The following is a 15,090-nucleotide window of genomic DNA, read 5'->3' as shown; positions in this document are numbered from 1 at the left end:
GCATGCAAAACGAACTGCAGACCAGTCTTTTTGCCTTGTATGAAATAGGGAGTGTATTCGACAGAACCGAGTAGCGCTTGCTGTGGATCCGTTAGATGGTGGTGATAAGTGTGTGTCGACAATGACTCGGGAGTGACTTGGACGGAGGACGAGAGCAATATGTCGCATGGCTCTCTCTTGTCACCGGAATGTGTGCACGCACCTCTTTCGCGGCAGCGCACGGCGATGTGACATTTTCGGTGCGGCGCTTTCTTCTGACTCGTGCAAATTTTCCGCCGCTACGCAGCGCACTGCATTGATTTCGCAGCCATTTTTGGCTCATGAACGAGTCACGTGGATCGCAGCCCGATTGCGGTGAGCCGATAGGACGAGATCTGAGGTCACCTTTTTCGTGACCCTCTTTTCTTGGTGGTAATTTCTAGGTTTGACAGCACTGTCAAAAAAGGCCGACGCCAGCTCGTATTCATATCAAAGGCTGAAGGCGGGTGTCGTGTGCCGACTTCTCTCGATATCAGCCGCTACGATGGCCCAAGCCTGGTGATGGCAAGTTCCGGGATGGCCTGCAGTATGCAGCACGGGATCATCGTTCAGGTCACATGTCACATATCCGTTCTCAGGCACACATTCAAGATCAGGCACCCCAATTTATTATAGTGGCGGCGCCTTCAGTGAGCGTCTGGACCGCAGCTGTCACATACGAGCACGGTCCATGTGGGCAAAAGATAAAATACGGGACCCTGACACAAGATTCAGCCTCCGCGTTGTGCCATGCAATTGCATATATAAGAGTCCCTTCGTCCTGTTACCTCTATCGAGCACCACCGCCGACACGCGTCAACCTCGTCCAGAAAGCTCTTCATACGCCTCCAATCGCAGCATCCTCGCCATGCCCCAACCACAACCCTTGCCCGGAGACCTGCACTCCAAACCAGCCCGTCCCGCTACCCTCAGCCAGTTCATCACCTGCAACATCATGCCCTTCTTCATCACCTTCAAACTCTACCTCTCCGGCCTCCCACCCGCCATATCTCAACAACTTCGACACTTTTCGCTCGTCAATTTCATCAATCCGTTTCACTGGAAAGCGCTGATCTTCGCCAATGGGTTTCCGGTTGTTCTCAAAGTGTCCGATATTCTGTATGCGAATATGAAGCAGCCTTTGCTTCGAAAGGCTTCCGGCAGAGTTCTGGAGATCGGTGCTGGTGCAGGAGACAATCTTGCCTACTACGACGCTTCAAAGATCGAAAGACTGTTCGCACTGGAACCGTACGAACCACTGCGCGTGCAACTCGCTACCAAGGCACAGAAACTCGGCCTCGCCAGCAAAACCACCATCATCCCCGCAGGCCTCGACGAACCTTCCGCCCTCCTCAGCGCCGGCATCCAACCCAACTCCATCGACACAATCGTCCTCTTCCAAGTCCTCTGCTCCATCCCCTCTCCAAAAAAACACCTATCCTACCTCCAGTCGCTCCTCAAACCAGGTGGTCAGATCTTGCTCTTCGAACACGTCGCCAGCAAACATACTCTGGCAAGATCCATTCAGAACCTCTGGACTCCCGTTTGGAGGTTCAACTTCGGAGGTTGTGAGTTGAACAGAGACTCCGGAGAGTGGTTGGAAAAGTTGGGGGGTTGGAAAGAGGTCGAGCTGCAAAGACCGGTGATCGAGACGGATGCGGATCTGATCCCGCATGCTATTGGAAGGTTGGTCAGGGCCTGACACTTCGACCCAAGCCTACAGGTTCGCACACACACTTCGCAGCAGGAAAGTCCCTTGATACTTGGATAAAAACACATCTTAAAGGATATAATGGTACAGGTTCCACCCCATCTGCTCTTTCCGTCTGTTCGCTTTCTTTCCTTCACTGTCGATTGTTGAGCATCTGGGAAAAGTTTTCCCAAGCATACCACATGCCCGCCAGATTGTTGCCCTGAGCACTCGGATCCAAGCCCTCCTTGCCCTCGGCCTCTGCCGCCGCGGCCGCCGCTGCAGCTACCGCATTGAGCGCGCTCTCGCTCGGCAGCTGGTCGGCGGCATCCAGCCCATTCTCACCGCCCGCCTTATCTGCGCCTTCGCCGTCTTTGTTCTGAGCGTTCTGCTGCTGTTGATCGTAGGTGCGTGCAAGGGAGTTCTGGACGTAAGTGCGGTAGGAGGCGGACGAAGCTTGATCTCGACCCGGGTTTTGGTGGTTGTAGTGTTGGGAGAAGGACATGGGTCGATCGGGCATGTCGGAGCCTAGTTCGCGGCCGCCGAGGAGCTCGTAGAGGTTGTATGCGTCGGCGGATGCTTCGGCTGTCCCGGCATCGCCACCGTCGGCAGCGGCGCCGGTGGGTTCGGTCGCGAGACCGCCATCGTGCGACTGCTGCGCTTGAGGCTCTGCGTGCGCCGCTGTCCCCGCGCTGGCGTCGGTCGGCCAACCGCTGCCATTCTGCTGTTCCGTGTTCGACAACACGCCCTGTCCGAAGCCCACAGGATAGGCGACGGGCACGCCCACCAGTGGACGGTCGAGCAGCGATTCGCTCCAGAACGAGTTGCCCGTCTGCGGGCCGAGGTTGTTCGGGTCGGTCGGCAGCCCCACAAAAGGAAGCAAAAAGGCAGGGATGCGGTCCGGCCCTCCATCGACGTCCGTGCGCGCGCCAGCATCGCTGCTGTCCCCCAACGAAGGGTCGAGCGCACCAAGAATACCGCCTTGGCGCACGTCGGCTGCCTCGCCCTTGCCCTGCTCGGTGCCGGCAACGTCGCCATTGCTCTCGCCGTGCTGGCTCTCGCTCGTCGTCGCAGTGGCACCCGCACCAGTCGCAGCGGCAGAGGAGGGGGCAGCTCCCGACTTGCCCGACGCTAGGCTGGCAAGGTCGCCGCCGATGCCGTGCAGCATCTGCTTGAGCGTCGAGCTGTAGCGACCCGCCTGCTCGGCAACATTGGTGAGTCTCGCCATCCCGGAAAGCGTGTCCAGCAAGTCGAGCGCCTTTTGGATGTGAGGGCGATGCACCTGCGAGGTTGGGTCGAGCTTGCAATGGATCGCCAGGATGAGGCCGGCATTGAAGGCAAAGTACGCGCACTGGTTGTACATGCTGTTGGCAGGCAGCACAGCCAGCACATCCTCGACAGTGTTGATGAGCGCCTCGGCCGAGTGCAGACACACCTCGAGCGATTTTTGCACCGACTCGGGCGGCTTCCAAGCACCCTGCTCGTCAATGTAGGGCCTATGCAAGGTGATCATGCACTGATGGTACATGAACTCGAGGCTGTAGCCCTGCTGGTAGTCCTGAAGCTCTTCGGTGAGCTTGGGGTCGTAGACGCGGGTCGCAAACGTCTGGGCTGCCACCTGCGCTATCAATTCGGTACTCGGTCGCACGGAGCCCTTGGATCGACGCTCAAAGTGCAGCTTGAGCTTGTCGGGCAGATTGTCGCGCCACTTGGCGTACTCGTCATTCAGATTCGGATCCGGCGGCGACGAGATGCCGAAGCGGAAGAGCTGCTGGCTTTGTCGCAAGAAGATGTGGTAGATTCGGAAGCGAGCCCAGTGGTAGTCGAAGTTGGTCTGGCTGGGCGTGCGCGGTACGAGGGCGGTGGCGCCGGGCGGGAGGATGATGCGGCTAGGGTCTGGGTCGGCGAGGCCGGCACGCTCGTACATAGCATAGAGGGCACCGTAGTCATCGGGATACTGGGTATCGAAGCCTTCATGGGTCAAGCACGGGGGCTGGCCGATACGGTGGGCGTGGGCTACTTCGAAGAAGACGATGTTCCACCACAAGTTCCTACGAGCCTGCGCCTCTTCGATGCGCATGCCGGACCAATGCTCGGGGTCGCGGTGCAGACCGGCGGCATGAGCGAGACGCGTGGTGAGCGCAAAGCACGTCCCCGCAAATTGGAGATTGAGCTCGTTGAGGTGCCAGATGCCACGGAGCAACGAAGCCTTTGCGAGATCGATGGGAGCCTGGAAGGCGCTGGACCAAGCCGAGGGACAGGCGATCTGGAGAGCGTCGATGCAGTGACCGGCGACGCTGAGCAGTGTACGCTCGTCGGAGCAATCGACGCCGGGGATGGGTGCAAAGTTTTTGAGGTTGTGTCGCTCAAACTCGGGCGAATTGCGCTTGACTTGGAGGGTGAGCGCGAGGATGACGAGCAGAAGCGGAACCAGAGGAGGGTCGGCGGGCATCGTGGTGGGCTTGGAATGCCACCATCGAAGGAAGCTCTGTATGCGGGCGATGTTGATGTCGATGACGACCACATTGACAAAAGGCTCGACCTGGGTCTTGTAGGTGTAGAGCAACGCCGAGATCTCGTCGGCTGTGGGCAAAGTGATGGCGCTCTCGAAGAGAACGTCTGCGATAGCAGCAGCACGGGCTGCATTGACGCGAGTGTTGAAATCGCGCGAACGGTCTCGACCGACGCCTTCGAGCTTCTCGACCATCTCTCGACGCGTTTGGAGCATGACGGCCTGACGCCGGTCGTTGACACGCGGGAAGTCGGCGCGTTTGAAAACGCGACTGTTGCCGCTGCTGATGATGGCGTCCTCGGGTTCCTTGCGCTTGCGTACGATGGGCGAGCCTATTGAGGTATCGGCGCCGGCGTCTTCCTCGTCCGAATTGGGACGTTTGCGATCGTCGACATAGTGGCAAGGGTCGTCGGAAGGGTTCTCGCGGCAGTTCCCGCAGACGGGTTTGACACGGTCGCACTTTTGCTTCTTCTCTCGACATTGAAGGCAGCTGGTGATCTTTCGAAAACGCGTGATCTTTGTGGCGGACTTGGAGCGCGGTTTGGGTTTGGCGCGTTCCTTTTTGGGCTTGGGTGTGGAAGTGAGGTTGGCAGAGGAGTTGTCGGTGGGATCTTGCTTGGCAGGCGAACCGGATACGGACATGATGGAAGCGTCCGGGTCGTCTTGTGCCTGCATCGATTCGTCGGCTGCGGAGGAATCGGCAGCGGCGGCTGGAGGATCGATGTTGGATTGGTGGGCAGGATCGACGTCCATAGAAGGAGGAGTGCTGGCATCGTGGTTGTGCTGCTGAGCAGCTCTCTGCTCTTCTTGGAGACGTTCCTGCTCCGCGTGCTGCTTGGATGCGTTGACGGCGGCAGCAATGACGGCGTCCACATCGCCAAGAGAGTTGGCTGCGAGCTGCTCGGGGTCGTGTGGGTCTGATGCAGACAAGAGTGGGAGCCGGCTGGACTGCGTGAGGCTGGCGGAGGTGGGAGGAGCTGAGGAGGAAGTGTCTGCTACGAGGGCCTCTGCTTGACGACGAGCGTCGAGTTCTGCTGCTTGCTGCTGCTGAAGCAGCTGTTGTCGCTGTTCGAGCTCCTTTTGCTGCTGCTGTTCGAGCTCCTCGTCGAGTTGAGCTGCTGTCGCCAGCTCCTGGAGCGGCTGATCCGGGTTTTGGTGGTCCGACATGGTGTGTTTGTGTGCGTTCAAGACCGAGTACCAGCTAGATGTGGTGACAACAGACAAGACGTGGGACGAGTGCGCGTGTGCAACTGCCGGCGGTCACACGCGACTCGAGCGTATGCCACCACGGCCGATAGCGGATGACTTGGTGTCCGGTGAACGACGGATGGAATGGATGGATGGGTGGATGGATCGACGCGTGGACGAGTTAGCGCGATGGGGAGAGAGAGAGGGAGGGGGACTCGACGCGGTCGATCGGGCGACTCGGACGAGGAAGGAGTGTTGTTTGTATGTAGGTCGAATGTTGGTTGGGGTGCAGGGTGCAGCTCGTTACCAGAGTGGAGAAGATGTAAAAGATGGAGTATCGACGAGTCGCGCGAAAGAAGATTTATATCATTTGACCTTGGCGATGCATCGATCACCGGCCGAGTGAGACGGGCGTGACCAAGCAGGACCAATCTCGCCTTCTCATTTTCTTTCTTCCATCCTTTGCTCTTTTTCCGACGCGCCCAAGTGTGTAAGACCGAAGCAACTTGCTTGACTCGGAATCGAATTTTGATTACGCGCAACGCCGCGGACCAACACGCAGGAAACAGACACAGACACAGACACACAGACACACAGACACGCGTGCCAACACACTCGATGTGACATCGGTCAGCATCTTTTCGAGACGAGCCGAGCTCCGAGCTTTGTTTCTTTCTACCCTTTCTCGACCTTCGATCGTCCTTCTCTCCGCAACCATTTCACGCTAGTCCTCCTGGACAGGTTCACGCATCGACGGCAGTATAAAGGCTTAGCACATCGCCCCTCCTCCTCTCCCTGCTGCCTCGATCCTTTTCACATCCATCGCTGCAGTCCACCGCATCGGCAATATTCATCATGGCCGCAAAAGCGATACCTTCCGAACATGCCTCGGCGGCAGCATCGGCGCTCACAGAATCCTTCCAAGCCGCCGTCGATTTCGCCACTGAAAACTTCAAAAAGGTTCCCGGCAGCGCCATCATCGCCCGCTACGTCGCCAGCAGCTACCAGAACGATCCCGTAAGGTCCCTCCTCGAACTCTTTCTCGTCCTCTTCGCCCTGCGAACCGTATTGCAGAGCAGGACACGAGGCGGTGCTAGTGGCAAGAACTTTGTCAATCTCTCAGGAAAGGAGATCGATGACCTCGTTGCCGAGTTCAAGCCAGAACCCCTCTGCGCTCCCTTGACCCCCGCCGAGTCGAGAGAGCTTGCTTCCATCCCCACCATCGTCGGAGGCGCCAGCAGCAAGCCTCAGATCAGCTTGGCCTCTCACAATGCCGGAAAACCGACACAGGTCATGAACCTCGCCAGCTACAACTTCACCAACCTCGCTGGTCACGAAGCAGTCAAGGAGAAGGCCATCGAGACGTTGAGGAACTACGGCGTAGGCAGCTGTTCGCCTCCCGGCTTTTACGGTACCATCGACGTACACATGCAGCTTGAATCCGACATTGCTCGCTTCCTCGGCACCCAGAACTGCATCATATACAGTCAAGGCTTCAGCACCATCTCCTCCGTCATCCCCGCCTTTTCCAAGCGCGGCGACATCATCGTCGCAGACCGTGGCGTCAACTATGCCATCCAGAAGGGTATCCAGATTTCGCGATCCACCGTCTACTGGTACGACCACAACGACATGCAGTCGCTTCAGACCGTGCTCGAGCAGGTCAAGCGCGACACCAAGCGAAGGAACGGTCCCTTGACGCGTCGCTTCATCGTCACCGAGGGTGTGTTCGAGGCAGATGGTGCTTTGAGCGACTTGCCCAAGATCCAAGAGCTGAAGAAACGATACAAGTTCCGTCTCATTCTCGACGAGAGTATCAGCTTTGGTACGGTTGGCGCTACAGGTCGCGGATTGACCGAGCTCTTCAACATCCCCGCTTCGGACATCGAGATCCTCGTTGGATCCATGGCCAACACGCTCGGTGCTGCAGGAGGTTTCTGCGCTGGTTCCGACGAAGTCGTTTTCCACCAACGCATCAACGGCACCTCCTTTGTCTTCTCCGCTGCACTCCCCGCTCTGCTCGCAGTAGCAGCTAGCACCGCCATCTCGTACATGGTCGCACAGCCCTCCATCCTCACCACTCTTCAGGACAACGTCAAGACGCTTCGATCCATCCTCGACCACGTCGAATCGCTCCGCATCTCTAGCGATCCACGCAGTCCTCTCGTCCACATCCAGATCCGAAGCAAGACCGACCGTCACCCGGATACACCCGCTGACAAGTTCGACAAGGGCAAGAACAGTCTCGCCGTCGGAGACGTCAGTTTGACGCTGGCCAACAGCAACGATGGCAAGAGGATCGCCGCTGCAGGTCCCCAGGAGCATGATCTTTCGGTGGACGAACAGATGAGGTTGCTGCAGGCGATTGTGGATGACGCGTTGGAACACGGCATCTTTGTCACCAGGATGAAGAGGTTGCCGAGCATCAATCCCAAGGTGTTGGAGGTGGCGCCGGAGTCCAGGCCGAACATCAGGGTGGCGGTGAGCACGGCGTTTACCAAGAAGGAGATGGAGAAGGCGGGTAATGTGATCAAGGCTAGTGCGGTCAAGGTGTTGGGTAAGAGGAGGTGAAAGTGTGTAACGGTGTAGGAGGAAGAAAAGTGTATTCGTGATGGTAGTAATCTTACGCTTAGAACGAACTGAAGAGAGTGAGGATGAAGTGTCGATGATGTGATGGTAGTGTGAGAGAGTGATAACGTCCAAGGATGAGGTGCTGGAAGTGGTATCAATTGCTGCTACTGCTGCTCTAGCCGCTTGGCATCGATCCAACGAGGAGCACCGCCAAACACGTTTCTCCAAATGATTTGTTTCGCCTCGTGATCCGTCAACACTCTCTCCAACGTCAAATTCCTCTTCTTCATATCACCACCTGGACCACTCGAGTTGTACTCGACAAACCTCGTCCTTCCTTCCACGAAATTACTCTGCCTCCTCGTCCACACCTTGAAACCATCTTGACTGACAACATCGCCCATCCACGTGTTCAGATACACCGCATGAGCATCCGCATTCCACGGTCTACCCAAATGACACTGTCCGGTCAAGTTTTTCTCTCGACTAGCATCGGACGATCTATCGATCAACGAGTTGCTGATGTAAACGCCGACTTTTTCATCTTCCGCGTTATTCGGATCGCCACGCCATGCGGTGATTCCACCACCACAAGCTCTCACCAACAAGCTCGCCTTTTCAAACCAAGCCTTTCCCTCTCCATAGATGAAATCCGTCATACCTCTGACGATCGAACCGTAGAAAAACGCGTTGCTCCCGGAACCAATGTAGATCGTATCCTGGTAGCTTTCGAAACTGCAACTGTAGAAGCTGGCGTTGGTCGAGGATTGAACGCAGAGCGCTGCAGATGGTCCGAGTTGATACTGCGTTATCGGAGTTCCGTGGAGGATTTGGCGTTGGGTAAAGTCGATATTGTACGCTTTGAAATCGGTATGCTGAGAAGAGGTTGGGGGGACGAGGGAGAGAACGACAGCGTCGCAGTTGTGCAGCGTAGAGGTGGGATCGCTTTGATTGACGTATGTGGATTGCCAGATTCGAACACGGTTGGAGAGGGGAGAGGAGGGAGAGGCTGTGATGCCGGCAAAGATCGTGGGGGATCGACGTGTGACGATGATCTTTTCGTGGTATTCCCCGGCGTCGATCAGGATTGTTCTCGTGGTGTTGTCGTCTGGTCTGCTCGGTGATGAGAAGGACGTCATGTCAGTTAAGTTTGCCGGTAACATAACTGTCGCTACAGTGCCACCTGATGCCGCTGGCCACGATCAGGGCGCAGAGCGACGCATCGGCAGTGGCGTTCGAAAGGAGCTGCGGAGCGGAAAGACACTTACAGAGAACTCAGAGCCGAGTTGATGGTCCTGAATTCAGTCTCCGGATGTGTTTGACTGACAAACACGGTGCCTTTGGGACAGCCTTCGAGTGGGTCTTGACTCGAAGTCTTTGGCGCCTGGCATGTTTCGTTAAGCTGGATCGAATGACCTGGCTGACTTGAGTGGACTCGAGGCAATGCTCGACCGTGACCGGTGAGGAAGCTGACGGAGACTAGCAAAAGAAGTGTACGGAAGAGAAGACGCATCGATCGAGAACGACAGACGCTGGACGAAGAGGTGTCTGAAGAATGAGGGTGGGAGACCTTTGTCCGTACTGGCTATAAGCATTTATGTACTGTTTCTGGGCGGCGCACTGTAAGCGGAGTTGCGGGATCCTACGAGCACAAGCTTTCAGGCTGTAGCAGAGTCAAAGATGGGAGACAGAGCGAGGATTGTGCAGCACAATAGTCTGCTAGCGCATCACGCCGACAAGGCTCCGTGCGTTGCTTCAATTCCGTGTCAAGCATCCGAAATGAGACTTCGAGGCCCAAGGATCTGCATGCAACGGCGAACTTTGGGGTAGGCTTCTGGAAAGCTCACACAGCTTCAGTATTGGCTCCAAGTGGTACCAAGTGGGTGTACTAGGTTCAGTCACACCCACCTCGGCTCCCGCACAATCTTACTCCACAATCTTTCGTTGACCAATCGAAGCCGCATGAAACGTGCAGTGTCCCAAGGAAGATCTTGAAACCAACATGTTGTCATTGAACGCCAGTCGAAGATCACTGACGGGCGAAACAGAAGCCGAGGTACAGCGACGTTGAAACTTCGTCCTTCCTCGGAGTTCAGCCATCGAAATCTGTGCGTCCCCGCTCAACAGCCTCCTTGACAGAGGTGGCAATATCCTTGTCTCCAGCGAGCAAGTCGAGCATGAGACCGTCAGCTTGACCCTTTGGAAGCTCAGCTACCTCGAGCAGCGTGGCCGCCACATCTTCGCGGGGGATCGAATGTACGAGGCTCTGATGGACACCAAGGGCTACCTTGCCGCTTGCTGGATCGTCAAGCAGTCCACCTGGACGAAGCACGAACCACGGAAAAGACGTCCGCGCCGAGAGGTTCTTGTCAGCAGCATACTTTGCATCCATATAAGCTCCGATGGCACTTCTCGTCTTTTCCGAACGCTCCTTGTCAGGCTGCTGATACCACGCCGGAGGAGGCTTGGTCTTGTCGCGAACGTCGACGGCAGATACGAGCAAGAAGCGACGAAAGTCCTGCGATTTGGCGATACCGCTCTGCTGGATCGCATCGAACACTTTGATGGCACCTTGCTCGTCGACTGCTTTCGTCCGCTCGGGTCCACCTTTGCCTCCTGCACCCGCGCTGAAGAGAACGACGTTGGGCGAGTATTTCGTGAAGAGGGAGGCGAGATCAGAGACGGAAGACTGCTCGAGGGATGCAATGACGGGCTGAACAGAGTCGGCCGACTTGCCAGTAGGGAGGTCTGAAGCGTGCTCGGGTTGACGGATCAAGCTGAAGACCTTGTGTCCGCGAGCCGCGGCAAGGCGGGTAAAGTGAAGCGCGACTTTGCCATGACCTCCGACGACGAAGATGGAGAGTGGTGCAGACGACATGGTGGAAAGCAATCCTATCTATACAGCTGATGATGCTGAAGCGGGTCGATAGAGGTGATGGTCGAAGCGCAACCTGACAGCCAGCCGCCTCTGTCCATGAGGATATAGTGGAAGGGCGTTAATACGCACGCAACTGACTCGCAACATGCCGTGCTTCTTTTTCTGGTGTGACACCTCCACATGACTGAATGTAACATTTCAGGGTTTGATTTTCCGACGTGGCGCACAGGCCTTGTGGCCACGCCGCACACGTTTCTGTTGTTCTTCTTGTGTTGGTTCAAAACGCTTGTTCCCTGACTCCTAGAGACCTCGACACCAAGGCTCAAGCCTCTCGACGCTGTCCCCCTAAGCGCTTACAGATCGGCTCAAGCATGGTCGACGCAGTCAGCTCCACCGAGGCAGCCTCCTCCTCCACGCCCAGCAAAGCTTCAAGAGCCACAACATCAGCACTCGCAAAACCCCGCAATTCAACGTCGTCCTCCAAGACCCCATCATCAAGCTTCAACAAAGATGCAGCCACGGCTTCCAGGTCTCCTGCTCGAAGGCAGCCGTCTGCGGGCTCCTCCGCACCGCCGGCACCAGCGAGCTCTACTGTGAAACACACGCCTTCCTCTGTCAGCGGCGGAAATAGGACGAGACCAACGACTCAACGGTCTGAGTCTGTACACAAGCTCACTGCGGCAATCAGTGGAAAATCTTCGGATCAGGCAGCCGCGAATGGCTCCATACACACAGCTGCAGGCAAGGTGCCCATCAGCGACGACGAGGCAGCTCTCACTAGCCGCATTGGTTTTGAGCCACGCACCATCTCCGGCTTGCCAGGCGCCTCCCTTCGCACCAATGAGGCCATCGTCTGGCTCGATATCGACAACACGCTGTACAAGAGAAGCACTCGAATCGCAGACCTCATGGCAGAGCGTATCCGTGCCTATTTTCACGGCATGGGCCTCAGCGAAGATGAGGCAAAGACACTCCACACTTCCTACTACAAGACGTACGGCCTCGCCATCCGCGGTCTCGTCAAGCACCACCAGATCGATCCGCTAGACTATGACCGCAAATGCGACGCCAGCTTGCCCCTCGAAGACATCCTGCGGCCAGACCATCAGATCAAGCGATTGCTATCAGACCTCGACCGCACCCGTGTACGCGTATTCGCCCTCACAAACGCCTATAAGTATCACGCCGACAGAGTGCTGCGTCTTCTCGACCTGGCAGATCAAGTCGAGGGCATTGTCTATTGCGACTATGCCGTCCCCGACTTTGCATGCAAGCCCGAGCTAGACTACTACCGTGCAGCGCTCTTGAAGGTTCAGGCGAAACCCGAGACTCGTAACTACTTTGTCGACGACAGCTCGCTCAACGTTGTGGCCGCAAAAGAGTTGGGCTGGCATTCGTGTATTTACTTTCGAGAGGAGGATGATGCTGTGCCTCCGCCGCCACCACCATCATCATCATCAACCGATGCAGACCAGAAAACCGCAGCTTCCTTCGACATGACCACCTTGAAGCCTTCGGCAGCGGCAGTCAAGCCTCACCAATTCACACGTAGCGGATTTGATGAAGATACGATTCGTCGCGAATTTCAGAAGCTGCCATCGCATCTACGTATCCAGCTTCTCGGTATCATCTTGGACGCGTGCCTCCCGGGAGACATTGCTACCATGTCTAGAACACTCGAAAAGCACTTGAGAATGACACGCGATGTCGTCAGTGGTCTACCGGACACCGTTGCGCTCAAAATATTCGAAAAGCTGCCCGTTCAAGATCTGCTCCGCTGTCGCCACGTCTCCAAGAAATGGCATTCCCTCGCAGCCACGCCTCATCTGTGGAGATCGCACGCCTTGGCCCTCACCGAAGCCGATCCTGTCAAGTTGCTGGCTCCTGCAGATCCGCAAGGCTGGGAACCACTGGTCAAAGGGCTCTTTTTCCGCGAGCGCAATTGGGCCAAGGGTCTCGCCCAGACTATCCAGAAGCTCGAGGGCCATACCGGCTTCGTGACGGCGATGAAGCTAAAGGGACGCAAGACGCTCGTCTCGGGGAGTTACGACGAGACTATCCGAGTCTGGGACATCTCGACTGGCCACTGCCGTAAAGTGCTGCGTGCCAAGGCCATCGCCTGTCTCGACTTTTTGCTCGACGAAGGCGTTCTGTGCGCTGGCCTCTACGACACCGGTCGTGTGCTGGTGTGGGACATGAAGAGCTGGGAACTCATCCAGACGCTTTCTGGTCACAATCGCGGCATTCGCAATGTGGCCATCAACCAGCACTACCTCGTCAGCGTCGGTCAGGATAAAGCCATCGTGGTTTGGGACTGGAGGACGGGTGCAAAAGTCGTTCGCTTCGGTCAACAGAGCAACGTCTCTTTGGGTGTGTCGCTGGTCGACAAGGACAAGCTGGTGGCTGTTACCGTGGACGGTATGATCCGATGCTTCAGCATTCTACGCAGGGAGATGATCGGTCAGTTCCAGCTCGCCAAGCTTGGCGGCTCGGAGCTTGGATTGGGTGCAAGACTCGGAGACCATGCCAGCGGAAATTCGATGCTCGAGTGGTTTGCTGCCCATGGCAACACGTTGACGGTGGCGTCCAAGAATCTGGTGGTGCATCTCGAGTGGCACGAACACGTGGTGCCCGTGCAGGAGGTATCGACTCCGCTCACAGCTGAAGGTCTCCGTCGAAGCGCTTCGTCTCGTCTCAGCGGTGGCGGTGGTAATGCTGGTTCGACGCTGAGCCCGCTTCATGCTCGTCGGGACTCGACCTTGAGCAACGCCAGCACCACGGCTGCTGCTCTATCTGCTAGCACGGCTGCGAGGTCTCGACGCAACTCGAGCACCAGCACCACCTCGTCTGCTAGCGGTATCGGACAGGCAAGGTCGCCGCGTCGTCCGATGGCGACCGCCTCGTCGGTGTCAAACACGACTCCAGCTCGCGGTGGTCGAGCATCGCTAGGTAATACGTCGAAGTTCGAGACTTCCTCAGCGTCTCCGCTTTCCACACCGTCTCGACCCAGTCCGCGCACGTCCACCAGGCGCGTATGTGGTCCTCCACCCTGGCCTCTGGCTACAAGCGATCTCGGTGCTGCTGAAGGGCTCGCGTCGGGCACATCAACGCCGACACGAATGAGCACCTCGACGTCGGCTGCTTCCCTAACATTCCCCAGCACGCCTGCCACCGACGCCGGGGCCGATACTGATACGGTTCATGCATCGGTTGGTGACACGAATGGCAAAGACGCTTCGGACTCAACTTTTTCACCCAATGCGACCCGTATCGCTCCGGACTTGTCCACAGCCCCCAAAGTCGTCTCGATCTTGGAAACCCCGGATGTCGCTGTTGGCTGCGTTGATCCGACCAAACGAAGGATCGTCGCCTCGACACGCTTCAGCAGTCGTGCTGGAGCCGAACGGATGCTCTATGCCAGCAGTCTACCCTTCGATCACGGTCGAACTTCGACTCAGCTTACGAGCGAAGCGACGGCCGTCGAAGCCGAACCACCTGCGACTGGCGATGACAATGCGATTCCTGCTACCGCCGACGCAACATCACCGGACGCAACCTCGACCATCACTGTTCCGATCAGAGGGGCGTGGGAAGCGCAGTCTGCCGACCTTGCTACACCAGCACGCAACCCGATGGCGATGGAGCTGGACCACGAAAGCGTCGTCGTTGGGTGTGCGGATGGTCTCATCTATCGCATCCACTTTGTCGGCTCTGAATACGGACCCGAGACGCTCAGAACCGACACGGTCTCGGGGCTCACGAACGGTGCCGATGCAGATGGGCAGCCCAAGGTCGGAGATGCTACGATCACGGATCTTCTCCAGCTGCGACAAGTGTGGGGAGAAATCATGGTGCCTGAGGATCAGCCGGATCATCCGGGGAGACTCAGGAGGGACTTTGTGAAGGATTTGGGTCTCAAGTAGAGCTTCGAGCATAGTTTCTTACGCTGGCAGTTGAATGGAGAATAGCGCAGAGCGCATCAGCACATAGACATGACGTGTCACAGAGATGGCGGAGCTCTTCGAGTTGCTCAGCACCGTGTGTGTGTGCAGCCCATGTCGGAGCGTGCGATCTTCTCACGCCATAAGCGTGTGTCAGTTTTGGCCCGTCCGCTTGCACTGCAGGTCAGGTCGTGTGGCAGTGGCCATGTTGCCCTTTCTGACAGGATGTGGGATGCGATTAGAAAGTGATTGAGCCTGACGGAATACAAGTTGACACGACAACGAATACAGA

At 57.0% G+C, this 15,090-nt stretch overlaps 7 protein-coding genes across 7 annotated transcripts; 4 read left to right on the top strand and 3 right to left on the bottom strand.

Moving 5' to 3' along the window:
* Positions 1-166: 166 nt before the first annotated feature.
* Positions 167-1,720, top strand: PHSY_001351 (polyketide synthase; the record flags this gene model as incomplete). Its single annotated transcript, XM_012331983.1, has 2 exons — positions 167-354; positions 655-1,720. 2 exons carry the CDS (start codon positions 167-169, stop codon positions 1,718-1,720), a joined length of 1,254 nt encoding a protein of 417 aa, XP_012187373.1.
* Positions 1,721-1,862: 142 nt separating this feature from the next.
* On the bottom strand, positions 1,863-5,387 carry PHSY_001350 (hypothetical protein; the record flags this gene model as incomplete). Its single annotated transcript, XM_012331982.1, has 1 exon — positions 1,863-5,387. One exon carries the CDS (start codon positions 5,385-5,387, stop codon positions 1,863-1,865), a length of 3,525 nt encoding a protein of 1,174 aa, XP_012187372.1.
* Positions 5,388-5,499: 112 nt separating this feature from the next.
* Positions 5,500-5,814, top strand: PHSY_001349 (hypothetical protein; the record flags this gene model as incomplete). The annotated part of the gene is made up of 1 exon (XM_012331981.1): positions 5,500-5,814. One exon carries the CDS (start codon positions 5,500-5,502, stop codon positions 5,812-5,814), a length of 315 nt encoding a protein of 104 aa, XP_012187371.1.
* Positions 5,815-6,263: 449 nt separating this feature from the next.
* On the top strand, positions 6,264-7,979 carry PHSY_001348 (hypothetical protein; the record flags this gene model as incomplete). Its single annotated transcript, XM_012331980.1, has 1 exon — positions 6,264-7,979. One exon carries the CDS (start codon positions 6,264-6,266, stop codon positions 7,977-7,979), a length of 1,716 nt encoding a protein of 571 aa, XP_012187370.1.
* A 164-nt stretch (positions 7,980-8,143) lies between these two features.
* Positions 8,144-9,118, bottom strand: PHSY_001347 (pectin methylesterase; the record flags this gene model as incomplete). Its single annotated transcript, XM_012331979.1, has 1 exon — positions 8,144-9,118. One exon carries the CDS (start codon positions 9,116-9,118, stop codon positions 8,144-8,146), a length of 975 nt encoding a protein of 324 aa, XP_012187369.1.
* Positions 9,119-10,071: 953 nt separating this feature from the next.
* On the bottom strand, positions 10,072-10,857 carry PHSY_001346 (hypothetical protein; the record flags this gene model as incomplete). The annotated part of the gene is made up of 1 exon (XM_012331978.1): positions 10,072-10,857. One exon carries the CDS (start codon positions 10,855-10,857, stop codon positions 10,072-10,074), a length of 786 nt encoding a protein of 261 aa, XP_012187368.1.
* A 371-nt stretch (positions 10,858-11,228) lies between these two features.
* PHSY_001345 (hypothetical protein) lies at positions 11,229-14,780 on the top strand (the record flags this gene model as incomplete). Its single annotated transcript, XM_012331977.1, has 1 exon — positions 11,229-14,780. The coding sequence occupies one exon, from the start codon at positions 11,229-11,231 to the stop codon at positions 14,778-14,780; it is 3,552 nt and encodes a 1,183-aa protein (XP_012187367.1).
* Between the last annotated feature and the right edge of the window lie 310 nt (positions 14,781-15,090).

The sequence above is a fragment of the Pseudozyma hubeiensis genome (genome assembly GCF_000403515.1).
Source record: "Pseudozyma hubeiensis SY62 DNA, scaffold: PHS15, whole genome shotgun sequence".
NCBI lineage: Eukaryota > Fungi > Basidiomycota > Ustilaginomycetes > Ustilaginales > Ustilaginaceae > Pseudozyma > Pseudozyma hubeiensis.
The sequence above is the reverse complement of the archived record's forward strand: the minus strand, read 5'-3'. Positions and strand labels throughout refer to the sequence as shown.